The 14136-nt window shown below is 40.6% G+C and overlaps 1 protein-coding gene across 4 annotated transcripts in view; it reads left to right on the forward strand.

Annotated features, from left to right (window-relative positions):
* The window catches only part of LOC131462458 (partitioning defective 3 homolog), a 325725-nt gene that overhangs the window by 176314 nt on the left and 135275 nt on the right, over nucleotides 1-14136 (forward strand). For 3 of the 4 annotated variants that reach the window (XM_058633698.1, XM_058633714.1, XM_058633723.1), the window contains 3 exons: nucleotides 453-641; nucleotides 1069-1236; nucleotides 13909-14056. In XM_058633698.1, coding sequence (XP_058489681.1) covers nucleotides 453-641; nucleotides 1069-1236; nucleotides 13909-14056 — 505 coding nt within the window. The remainder of the gene's footprint in view (nucleotides 1-452; nucleotides 642-1068; nucleotides 1237-13908; nucleotides 14057-14136) is intronic. The other variant, XM_058633708.1, reaches the window with a different exon arrangement.

The following is a 14136-nucleotide window of genomic DNA, read 5'->3' on the forward strand; positions in this document are numbered from 1 at the left end:
CACTCATTTGCTTTATTCTCCTGCTCCACTCATCTTACCCCTCGTTTTTCTGTCGCCCGTTTGCTTTCCATGTCTTGTCATTCCTCGTCCCTGTTCCTTTTGAACTTTCGTTCCACTATTCTCTTTTATCCCTTTTGTTTTTTCTGTCTTTTCACCAGAGTTCAAGTTAAATATTTCTCACAGACATTTACGTGCATCAGTGACTCTATAGTGTCGCTTAACAACAGTTCTCCAACTTTGTTTGAAACTTGATGGGTTAAAAAAAGAAAATGAAAAATAACAAATGAACTCTGCACCAATTACTTTCAATAATAAAAAAAAAAATGAAGTGTCACATCAGAAATGCCAAAGCATCACTTTTACTTGTTATTTGAATTTTTAAAGGCCAGCTGTTACAGAATAGAACACTTCTCAAAGAGACATCTCTCTCTCTTGTTTTTCACTTTCCTTAGCAGCCAGAGGAAGATGACATTGTGTTAACCCCTGATGGTACAGGAGAGTTCATGACCTTTGAGATCCCACTGAGTGACTCAGGCTCTGCAGGCCTGGGTGTCAGCGTCAAGGGTAATCGGTCCAAGGAGAACCATGCCGACCTGGGCATCTTTGTGAAATCCATTATAAATGGAGGGGCTGCTAGCAAGGCAAGTGATTACTCCCAACATGCTTATCATCTGACCATTTATTTCTTTTAGTTCATTGATTTTAATCATTGTTTTTGTCTTGACTCTGGGATAAATGGGTAAGTGCAAAAAAAGCGCAATCCTGTTGAAGTGTTTTCCACAATACTAAATCAAAATCACTGTCTGTGTGATTTTCTGATTGCCCCATGAGGTTTGTGTGTGGTATGACAAACCGTGTCATTTTTTCCTCATGGCAGCAATGATCTGTGGTTTTTCCCATGACAAAAGTGTAGGAAAATTCAATCAAGTGAAAAAAAAGATTTATAATTTAGCCTCAGTAAGGTTTGTGCACTCCCAATCAGTTTCCTTTAAGTGGATACAAGGACAGCTGCTTAGACCTAAATATTTTATGAGCAAGATCTAATTATCTGGTGGTGTTCTCCTGCAGGATGGGCGTCTACATGTTAATGACCAACTCATCGCAGTGAATGGAGAGTCATTGCTTGGTAAAACCAACCAGGAAGCCATGGAAACACTACGGAAATCCATGTCTGTAGAGGGCAACAAGCGAGGAATGATTCAGCTCATTGTGTCCCGGCGGGCAGCCAAAAACGAGGTAGGCCAACAACCCGATCCAATCCAACCCAATCCAATTTAAAAACAATATTTTTGAGCAAAGTGCTGTACAGTAATAAAGCAAACATTTACAAAACCTAAAACACAAACAGAGCACAACACACACAACAGGGGGGAGGCAAGACATAGGACATACACAGCACAACGCACACTGAGTTGAACTCTAAAGAGAAGAACAGCTGATCAGCTTAGGGACTGTGACGGAGTGTACACCTGAAGTGAGTCAGCAAGGAAACGCAGAGCAAGGCCATTTTGACACTTGTACACAAATAATAAATTAAAATGGATCCCGTGGTGTACTGGGAGTCAGAATTGGAGAGACACGTTCATGTCTGTGATTTCTTGTCTAAAGGTGCACAGCAGCATTGTAAACAAGCTGAAGTCGAGCAATGGAAGCCTAGTTAACCCCAACATAAAGATTGTTACAGTAATCCAGCAGCAGACGCTAATCCTCTAATGTTGTAGGCATTATTTTTGCCTCAAATTGACTTCAGATTTGTCTCAGTTTTCACTTATCTGCCTTTGTTTCAATTTTTAATCATACATTAAAGTTCTTCTAAGTCCAAGATACCATATTTATAAGAAGAGCATTTTGCAATATATCTCTTTTTCCTCCCATGTGTACAGTCAACAAACACACATATACTGTATTCTTTCATTTAAATCCTGTCTGTAAGAAGACGTATTGATTGAAGAAGAGGTATGACTTCATTTCAGCTGCACTGAATGATAAATGAGAGCATCTTTCTTCTACCATGCCACTAATCTGCACCCCCCCCCCCCAAATCCATGGGTTTTTTGGAGCTTTGTGATAGCAGAGGAGGACCTTTATGAAACAACGCCACACCACCATGCAAATCTTCAAACAGTCCCATTTCCTGCGTGAGATAGGTGCTATGTCTCATATTTCCCATGGTGGGCCGAGATATGATATCTAAGGCGCACTTCACTGCGTTATGATTGACAGGCCTGTGAATGTCGGATAGGCAGATAAAGGAATATGTATTGCATTTAGGTGAATATTTGTCATGTGGAAACAGTGAAGAATATTGAGAGACTGCAAAATCCCAGTCCACCTAAGAGAAAAGAAAAACAATTATTTTACGTAAAAAACAAGATGAGTGCAAACATAATTTAGTTCATTGTGAAATGCTGACTATGTTTTACGACTGTGCATTCACTCACGTTCACTCACCCTGGAGCCAGAGGTCGTAGATCAGGTTTGATTAGTGTTGTTGTGACTCTGATTGGAGCCTGTGTCCTGTGGCTGTGTGTCAGTCTGGAGTACCACGCTGAGCCCCGTCCTCCCACTCTGCCCTTCACCCTCCCTACTAATCCTCATCCTCCCTGCCTCTCTCTTCATAATCACATCCTCCATCCAATGTCCTGTGACCTCGTTCTAATGTTAATTTTCAACCCTTTCCCCCCTCCATTCATGGTGCCCCATATTTTAACACGTAGAACATACTGTAGGAATAAAAAAGGCCAGGCACTGGGAGTTGAATATCCACAGGTATTACTCATAAATTATCCATAATCGTGGCATTGGGACACTTTGATGTACTGTGCAGTATTTTTTTCTTACAGTAAGACCATCAAGAATTTATACCTCTACCAGGAACAAACTTGTCAAGTAATCTTTCCAGTAATAAAAAATTATAGCAACAAACTTATTTTGAATAAGTGTATGTGAAGGAATCAGCTGTTTTAAATATGTTTAATAAGCAAAACCTTCATTATGTTGACAATTGTTTTCTGTTTTCTAGCTTTTGTTATTATTTAGTCAAGCCTTCTTTTTAGCATTATTATTTTAATTATATGGCTGCCCATGAACCTCCTCCTTCCCAAGTCTCAGGAAGCGTGTTTCAGCGTTAAGCTGCTTTCAGACAAACAGCGCTGAGTGAGGAAATCAAGCAAGATATGGCATTACTTGACAGGCTGAACATAACTGACCCTAAAGCCCCCTAGTATGAAAACAGATGAACATGATTGATGATGATGAACTTTAAACGTTCCCTCGTCCTACTCCAAATAACAGTAACACATATGCAATAATAGCATGTGAAATAAACAAGATATTAACGTTAGTTAGAGTTGCTTTCTGTGTGGTCACAATCCATTGCCTGTGGAGTGCACTCCTTCTTCTATGCTCACTTTGAGTGTGCTTTATGGCAGTGATTCACCTCTGCCATCTCTCTGGAGAGGTGGTGTTTGCCTGACATATTGCCTGGTATACATGTTCCCTGGTATACAGTATATGTCTTTGGATTTGAACATTACAGGTTCCTTCCAGTGTTCACTCTCCTTTTTTTCAGTCTGTCTCCATCCCTTTTCCGCCTTTGTCCTTCTTCCTCTCCTCCAGACTAGAGCAGAGGATACAGCTCCCTCGCGGGAAAGTTTAGCCCCAAGGTTCTATCGCTTGGGTCCAGTCACTCTCCTGTCCTCATTAATCCCTTACCAGCAGGCAGACAGGTACACAGAGTAACACTGAGCAGACAGTTGGGGTCACAAGTGCATCTCGAAAAACCACTAAAAAATATAATGCACTGTATGTATTTTTTATTAGTACACCAGTTGGCAGATGGATTAAGGATGACATGTTTTCATTAAGGTTGATTACAAACAGTTCCATTTGGAGAGACATTTCAGAGAGCAGTTTGACAGTTCTGTATATAACTTAACAGTTGTTCTAACATCAGTTGCTATGAGACAGCATATTGACGTTGCATAAGGATTGAGGATATGTAACGCAACAGAAGAAGGGAGCTGTAATAGTGCATTTTCATCCATTAAAGCCCCATTACAGGCAATCAGACATTACTTTAACTGCAAGTGTTTTCAGGAAGCTCGTGGAGTGAAAAGCTTCTTTATAGTGGGAATATTAATATAGTCGGAGTGGAGGAAATAAACGATTGCAAATGAAGAACTTAAGGTCAGTTACAGACCTCACATAAGAAAAGCAGAAGGTAAATGTCGACACAGGCTCCAGGCAGCTACATCAGCTACCCCCTCCTATCATCTCCTCTCCTCTGCTCTGCTGTGTTGACCAGGCAGCAGGCAGATTTGTGTGGAGCCAGCATCAGTTTGCCACTGTCACCCAGTTGAATGGGAGTGAGCACTGGAGGCCACCATTGAAATGAATCAGATCCATCACTGTCTGCAGGGGAGAGGAACAGGGCTATACAGCCTAATGCATCAGAGGCGAGGAGTTAGATGGGTGCTGCAAACCCAGGCCTCCTCACTCCATGAAAATTGCACCGATTTCATCATTGCTTGATCCTGTGGGCTAAAGTATCATCATTGTTGTTAGAGCAGAGCAGTGAAGTATTTCTTGGCAGTTTAAGCTTCCCTGGTTTGTGGGGTGCATATCAGATGTGGAACCACTATTTGTTTTCTTCCTTGTATTTTTGTATTTTAACTGATATACTTTGTTAAACAACCCTGAAACTACAATACAAGGAACATGGAATGCACACACAAACAAGCTTCTACACATTTCCCAAGGTCTCTCACAGACCCATCTGTTTTCAGCACAACTTGGGGCTACATCCATTCAGAGGCAAAGACAAGTGTTTCAATAGTCGTGTTCATTCTGCTGCTGGCCCATGATTAAGTCCATGTCTGAGGTGGAGCACCTGATCCATTGTTGCTGGCATGTAAGCAGTGTCAATGGCGGGCCTCTGCCTTGGGTTAAATGAGCAATTCAGCTGACCATGAAATAAAAAAAAAAATCCTCGATTAAGGATGTATTCAAGCCTAACAAAGCAGTTTGCCATGCTTTTATCAGGGGGTATTTTAATACACCACAAACCCAGATGCTCTTTGAAAATCTGATATGCATGGACATGTTCTGCCCATGTTCAAGATATTTTATTTTGATGATTATCCTCTCACTTAAGCCTATGCAAGGGAGAGGAGATACATAAACAACATAATGTCTACACATCTATTGTGACAGCATTTCGAAACCAATCTCAATGCTAGTACCTTAACATATTGAATAATTAATCCAGCTGAGGATGAAGGTAGCAAACAATTCCAGAAAAATTATATATATTATATTACAAGGGCTCACACACAAGCACATATACCCACATGTGTGCTCTCTGCACCAGAACAATTAATTCCCCCACTGTTTCTGATTCCACAGATAGCCCATGTTTGAGAAACTACCGTTCTGCCCCAGATAGTCTGGCAACATGATTGGTCACTGCCAATTTGTTTGAAGCATTGTAATTGCATTTCTGCTTTATAATTTCTACCCATGTCTGAATTCTATTAATATATCAGCAGGACGTGTTAAGGAAATTAATTGAGGAAAAAATATTTAATTTAATTTTCTTTCTTTCTTTGGTCTCACTTATTGAATTGAATGTTATGTTATACTTTCATGTATAGTGTATCAAGTCACAAACACTTTGCTTTGGTTTTTTTAAACCGTTTAAACTTTCTTTTTTAAACTTTTGGCAATTTTATAAACCAATCCATTCTTCAAACCATCCTTCTGTCCATCCGATCATCAATTCAACCCTTTTCCGCAGTTTATCCACGGTCTGGTTGTGGTGATAGCAGCATAAGCAGTAGTCCTCCAGCTATTCTTGGAGGATCTGAGGTGTTTCTCAGGCTAGGAAATGTATACACAGAATAATCTCTCCAGCATGTTCTGGGTCTGCATACCCCAGAGCCTCTCACTAGTTGGACATACCCAAAGGAGATCTAATGGAAGTTGCCCACAAGGTTTTCAAATCAGGTGCCCAGACCACCTGAACTTGTGAGGGAGCTGCAGCTTTACTCCAAGCTTCTCCCCGGGATATCAGAACTTACTCTATCTCAAAAGCTGAGCACAGCCTCCCTGCAGAGGAAGCTCATTTCAGCCACTTATATCCCCAATTTTTTTCCAGTCACAATTCAAAGCTCGTGTCCGCAGGTGAGGGTCAGAAAGAGGATTGACTGGCACACTGAGAACTTTGCCTTTTGGCTCAGTTCCAGCTGAGCCAAACATGTGCCGCCTTCTCGTCGCTCAGTCTCATCCCGTTTATGTACTCATGATCAGTGGGGGGATGTTTGTTTCTGTCTCTGCTGCAGCAGTTCATGACATTTCTAAGATGCGGTATTTATCATGCCAGCATCCAAATGCAGACAGGCTGATAAGCTTGTTTGGCTGGGATTCATTTCTCTGATTTGAAATTCATCTCACGATGTACGCATTTGCTTCCCCTGCGCATTTTGATGTTATTTATGACAAGGAACATCTGCAGATATACTTTTTTTTTTGTCCTCTCTGACAGTGATACTGCACTACCAGTGAAGTGAGTTGAATTTCAGAAAGTACTCTCTTTGAAACTGTGGTGCACAGCCATGGAGTTCTCATGGTAATTTATGAGAAAGAGCTTCTGCCTGAGGATGCACTTCACTTCACTGGTAATCCTCCATATTTGTTTGATTCCATTTATTGAAATAAAAATAACTTTCTTTCTTTCTTTCTTTTTGTTGTTGTTGTTGTTGTTTGTGTCAGTTCAGCTGGGCTCAGCTGAATATCCTGAGACAATGATGTAAAGGATGTAAACTTCCCCCTTTTTTAGCCATTTGACGGACTTTCCAGTCCAGCAATCCCAATTATGGAAATGCCAAATGCCATGAAGGACAATTAGTCCAGCACATTCAGTCACCTGAAGAAAATGTTCTTGGTTTCCTGTTTTTTATTTCCTCGATAATATAACATTTGCTGTAGTGTTCCTTAACGAATACACCAGTAGCACTTCCAATGTTTATTCCACTGATGCACACGACGGCGAATCAACATGAATACTTTCAATTGAAGGGAGTGTGACATGCTCATAACAACCTGATGCATAATCACATAGTGGCAGCATGAAGAGTGAGGTGGGAACCCATCTGTTCAGGACGACATGACATGAGTGAAGATAAAAACACATTTGTAAGTGGGGTAGAATGGTGCAATTAATATAATGGGGTTTCATAAAAAGAAGCAAAGGAAATCTAAAAAGTTTACTGTTTTATCTCTGTGCCCATTTGCTTTGTAATGATGACCAAATATAGTTCATAATGTACCTTATTCTACTATTTTACAGCTACACCATTAAGGTACATGCTCAGGTAATGGTTGAGCTAGAACACAACTTTTATTATTGATGATAAACAGCAGGGGTAACAGCAGAATGATCAAAGCAGCAGACCTCATCCCATGATTTCACCCCAGCATTTTGCCATCCTAGAAGGTTGCAGTCATAGTTGCTCATTTTACTCTGGAGAGAGGAGGTTTATTATATCTTCATCTGTATCTAAAAGAGAACTTTGACAGCCTCCCCAGCATGCCAATGGCCCTTGTTTATAATTCATTCTAATGCTGCTGCTGTTAGTCACTAAGAGAATGTTTATGCAAAGAGACAAGGAAGGAAGTGGCTGGCCCTAACAAAAGAAGCTCACTCGGATGAGAAGAGGGCTGATCGATAGAGCCTTGAGAGAACTATCAATCAGAGTCCCAGCCTAGTAAATTATGGTTTTATTAGTATTGAGCTGACCGCTGCTGAGAGAGACCTTAAAACACTGAGACGCTAGTTCACAACAGAGGCAAGAAAAAATAATGTTTTAAAGCTTTCAATTAATATGAACCAAAGTCCAGTTAGATCATAGCATGCAAATTTACAACTCCCCTGTTGTCATAGCTAATGAGAGTCATTCACGGAAAAATATACAGCCTTGGCGTGAAGCAGTGCACTATGGGAAGTCCAGTTTGTCAGGAAGTGGTGACTAAATTGAGGAAAGTATATCGCAGGACAAACCGAAATGCAATTCCATTGCTGCTGGACCCTCATCCCCGGTTCCCTCTCTGAGGAATAACTCATTTAGGAGCAGCAGGGGAAACTCTGTGGGACCAATTGAGAGAATAATATATTGAATCTGGTGGTTGAGTGGGCTACTTTGGCACAGTGGATGACTGCAGAGGTGTGCTTTAGTGACTGGAGACTAAAGTGTTGTCAAGCAACATGCACACGTGTTTGTGAATTCACATACACAAGCACACACGTGTTCCTTGTTTTAAATCCATTATGTGTGTAATGTTCACCTGTTACCTGCTTTAATGCGAGTGTGAGCAAATAATTGGCAAACCACAATAGGTTACAATGACAAGTAGGAAGAGATTAGAAACACACAGAAAAGGTTGGCTGAGACTAGAGACCGTGAGAGAAAGAATTTTGTCACAACTGGTTTCAGGAAATATGGTCAATTAGGAGATGGATTTCTGTGATTTATTCAACACAGAAAACATAGGCTCGCACTATGGTGAGGCAGTGCAGGTCAAAAAAGCAAACAGGCGAATAAGTGGTAGACAGAACAATCCATAATCCAATAAAGAGGGAAGTGTAAATACAGGTAATAAAGGGAAAAAGATGAAGAACCAGATCATGAAGGTCACAATGACTTAACATATTGTTCTGGCTAATGAAATGGGGAAACTTAGACCTACAAATTCACTGACGACTAATTAAATAATGAAACACAGGTGAAAGGCACAAAACTGGTGTAATAATAACTCAAGGTCGGGAAGGAAATGTACAAAAGACATAACAAGGTAAAAGCCTTGTTAAATTAAAACAAAATGAAGTAACCCACAAAAAACATTTCATGTGTAATCTATCTTAGGTGATGTTTCCTCTGCAGGAGAATGAAAAGCTTAATGTTTTAGCTTGTGTGAATAAGTAATTAAGTGAACCTAATAGCCAACAACAAGGTGAACACAACCTCATCATTTGTTGTTAAATAATTTGAATGCATTCAAATGTCATTTGAGGAGTTTTAACCCGAATACCTGAGCTGGTTGGTCCATCTGTGTCTCTCATTATTAAAATGAACATGCTATCAATGTTGGCTATGGTACATTAGCCTGGTAAAATCAGCATTCACCCTACTGTTCTGCCTTCCCTTCTAAGAGTGGTGAACTCTAAAACATGATTAGGAGTTACTCACACTCCTCATTGCTGTGCTGACTTTCTGCCTGAGTGATATTTTAGTAAAGTTTTGCTCAAAATCCCTGGGAGTCCACCTGGACTCAGCATTAGATGCGCCCATAGGTGGAAGTGAGAAGCTAATAAAAGTTGGGAATCTAGCCAGCAGACGAGACGCCGCAGCTTAAGGATTGTAATTACGGCATTATAGTGGAGGTGGAATGGATTAGGGCCAGAGCAACGGGCTAGAGACCAGGATAGAAGGCCATGAAATGGCCATGGACTGTGCATTATTAGCCGTGGTTGACAGCTTAAGACAAGCCCTGTCAACACACAGCTTCTTCTCCCTCACTGACAACTCAAGGTCATGGAGATGCTGATGCACAGGCAAGAAGAAATAATATTGTGCTCAAGGCTGCTCTTACCACAAATCCATATCAAACCAGGCACACATCTGTAGTACAAACACATCATCACGCTACATTTGCATGGAAATGCATTACACACACAACGTACAAGCATGCCGAGCCAGTCCAGTCAGTGAGCAGCAGCTGATTGTCACTGGGCTCAGTTTAAGTCACAGAGCTCTGCCCTCTCCCTCAGTCAACAGAATAATCCACTCAGAAAATGACTAGATTAAGATAGATTAAACTCATGATGAGGTGATGAGAACAGGGGCTAAGAAAGGACTAAAATCCCATCGATGACACTGGAGAATGTACAGAAACACACCCACTTATGGACAAATAAGCTTCTTGATTAACTTGGTGCTTTTGTTTAGGGATTAAAGCAGATGCTGTTTGAGCACCATGATACCACAAATCAGTTTAGTGTTTTTGATGGTTTTGTGTATTTATGACCCTGCTTGCAGACATTGCTATGCAAGCAGTGTATTGTTTAAATCCTGTATGCCTGTATGTCTGTGAGTTATTTAATCAACAACGCTCAGCATCACATATTATCATCTTTCTATCACTATCTATCTAGTTTAAAAAAGAAAAGCAGTGCAGTGGTAAATGGTTTGCACTGCTTTTCTAGTCCTGATGACTTTCCACTACAGTTTTACCATTCACCCATTCACATCTATTCACTCACACTTACACATACAGCAGCTTTTCTATCACACATCTTTCATACCCATTCACACACTGCCGGCACAGCCGTCAGGAGCAATGTGGGGTTACAGTAAGTATCATGCCCAGGGACATATCGGCATGTAGACTAGCAGAGAAGGGAATCTTAACAGTTACGGTTACAGAAAGATGACTTACTCTATTACTCATCCACGTCACCCCCAAAGAAGATTTGTAGATTAAAAAAATTGTCATTTAGATTGAAGACATAAGCTACCTCTTATTTAGTTCAACCAATGAGTCTTCATTTTAATGATACATTACACCCTGTGCACTGGATATACATCCCCCTAGCATTGATGTTTTGCAAATGTTTTGTCTTTTTAGGCAACTGTGGCTATTACTGCTAATACCAACTACTACAAACGCACAATATTATCGGCATCAGCAAAATGTATTATCAGATATCGGCAAACATGCCCCGACAGTCGGCTATTATTTTTTGTTTGTTGATTTTACACAATGGAGAAAATGTATCTCTGCATCTACTGTGGCATTAGTATGGAAACTATTATGCTAATTTCAATATAGAAGAGAAATGTTGGAACACAGGTAAAACACATAAGCATTTGGGCACAGGGAAAAATGTATATATAATACATACAATTGGCCAGATATTGGTAAAAAGTCCATTCTTTCTCCATCCTTTAACCATTCAGCTGCTTTTACTTTTGTAAGTTCCATTTTCCCTCGAGTCTCAGAATAGTTCACCCAGGAGAAAAATAGGAATAATGTTCAAGACTGATTTCCATGTGACAGGAAAGAGTGCACATTTTTCAAATAAAAATTCCGGGCCTGTCATACAATGTTGGGACAGTCCATAAACATTACCAAGTCAGTAAACACCCACACTGTACTGAAGTATTAGCATGCACAGACGCAGAGTTAATTAATACTGGATACACAAAGATTAAATTGCTGCCGTTTTTGCTCTATGATAAGTGGTTTCCAAAGTCTATTTGCAATAGAATTCAATGAATACTTTTAACATAAGCCTGCAGCTCATTGAGATAGAGGTAGAAAGTGTCTCTCTGGGCTCCATTCCATTTGACGCCGCCCGTACATAGTTTTCATATCATTGTTTTGCAGCCGCTTGCTTTCTGTTCCACCATGTCCACACATTTCCCTCGCTCTTATCTGAAACCCTCCATCTTACTACTTGTCAGCTCGTGACAAGTACTGAGACGGATCTGAAGTCCGGGGTGGTGTTGAGTAGAACAAAGAGAAGCGAGTAAAATAAATCTTCATTTAAACTATTTGAACCTTATTGAGTTTGAATCATCGGGGGACATGTTTTTTTTATTATAAGGCTGCTAGTGGCTCCGGCTCTCTGATTGTAATTGACCCAACCTATTTCAGACACCCCACACACACACACACATGCACACACACACACACACTTGTCCTTATCAATAAAATCCTACACACCCAACCTCAAATAAGTCCCTCCATTTTAGCCCACCTAGGACACACTACCCCTACAGGAGAGAGACTTGACATCGCCCATCCTTCACACTCACACTAATTCTCCTTTTTCTTGTATTCTATACATTTTCATTTACATTTGTTTACTTACTCTTCTCCCCCTTTTCTTCCTCCTGCTCTGCTGCTTTCATGCTTTAATGCTTTTTTTCGGATGTGTTATTGCCTTTTCTCTTTGCCTGGAGCCAGTTGAATATTGTGAGGTATCATTATTAGTAAGGTCCTCCTAGTTTAAGCCATACTTGAGGTACAAAGTTGAACTATGCAATCTTATCTAGCTGTGAGGGAACTATCTGCAATAGGCCGTGTACAGGGAGTTCTTGTCTATTACGTCCCCCTAGCTGCCCACAGGCTGCTGGGAAATTAGGCCAATGCCCAAGCTTTAAACTCTAAGTCTCTCGATGGGGATGTTTTTCTTCTCTGTTCAGTGGTAGCTGCATACAAATATCACATTATGACAGACTGGTTGGTTATAAGGACTGGACCTTTTATTTGGGCCCAGTGAATCCAAATCCAAAGACTAACCACAAACCACGACCGTCTTCTTTTCAAGACGGACACATGCAGTGAGTGCACAGTGGGCTCAATAACCGGCAGTGTGGCACATCGACCACATGGCAAAATGTCACTGGTCCATTTACTAGGACTCATTGTCAGAGACAGCTGTCTATCGGCCTATGGGAAATCTATGGAGCTTTAACCAGCTCAGACGACTGCAGGAGCCGTTTCACACTGCTGAACCAGAAAATACCGATGTAAGCTGAGATGGATGCTGAAGTCCCCTTTCTATGTTTTTGGATCATTGATGGCATCAAATTAGAAGCCACACTGTAGCAGACACCATTTCTTCCTTTGAGTGTACTGGCCTGCAACAGCAATCTGTAAATGACCGATAAAAGATCTCTATTGAAACAATATGAGTATTTTTTGTTTTTTGTTTTTTTTTAAATAAAAACTTCAAACGTGTATCTTAGGCTTTATTTACCCCTTTATGGCTGACACACCATGTCAAAACTTAATTTAATCCACATTGGGTTTAATACAAACAGAGAACAGGGAAGAAGAGGAATTCCACACAATGTGAAATTGAGGTAATTGTTGAAGTGGATGCTTGCAAAATATTTTAATTTCGGTGGACTCAGTGAGAACATCACTAAAGCTAAAAAGGCATCCGAATGGCAGAATGTGGAAGATGCTATGAATGGATTTGTACATACAGTAATCGCCATACGAGCCCGTTTCTGTGCATGACTCTGGAATGCTGCAGGCGCAGTGTGGCACAGAGATCCAACAGGACAGTGCATGAAAGTCAGAACTGGCACACAAGCCGTACATTACCACTGGCTCGCAGATCTTGGTAGTGTATAAAAATCTTCTACCTCCAGTGCCTTCCATTTCCCACTCCCCTTTAGTAGTGCCAAATAAGCCATTCTGTTTCATTACGCATTGTGATTACATTCCTTTTTATTACCCTCCCCATTTGGTTGAATGTCAACAGCTGCAGGTGTGTCAATTAAACTGATCATAAATGACAGACTGTTCTGAATCTTGAAATGTGCAAACGGAATCTGTCCTCATCATTCCTGAGAGTGTTGCATTGTGGTAACATTTTAAACTGTTTGTGGTTATTCATCCTTCTGCCTTTCGAGTGGCCTTTTCTCCTCTCTCCTGTTTATTTGCGCACACAATAAGTCAATAAGTCACATTTCCTGTCACTTTTTATTTTTAAATACCAATCTTTGCTTAGTTCATGGCACAATGTTTATAAATTAGGCCTCAGGTCAGATTAGTGTTGCATTTTGTATTATGTATTATCTTCTCCTCTTGTGTCCTTTCCCATGGTCTGCCTTTTTGTAAGCTTTTTTGTTAATTTATTTTAAGCTCTGAATTTGCCTGCACCATGACATGTTTTCTAAAATGCTAGTTTTTCTATTTTCCATTAGTGGCTCAATACTCTGAGTTACTTTTATGAATCTATTCAAACATACAAACATAAACTGGGGAAGAAATTTCCTTTTGGGCCTTTGAGACTAAATGCCTACTCCTTAATCTTTGTCCTGGTCTCTGCAGGAAGCCCTTGACACCCCTCCAGTTTTAGAGCATCACATGAACTCTTTACTGGACAACCATGAGCGCCGCATCTCCCACTCCCTTTATGAAACCATTGAGGGCTTGGACAACACCTCGTCACCTAGGGCAAACGTGATGGGACGCATTGGTGAGTCATTTTATTTTTTTTTTAAACTCACTCTCTCAGCTATCAGACAAAATGGTAATTACCTCCACAGGTAGGTTTTT

The sequence above is a fragment of the Solea solea genome, chromosome 1, assembly GCF_958295425.1.
Source record: "Solea solea chromosome 1, fSolSol10.1, whole genome shotgun sequence".
In the NCBI taxonomy this organism is placed as follows: Eukaryota; Metazoa; Chordata; class Actinopteri; order Pleuronectiformes; family Soleidae; genus Solea; species Solea solea.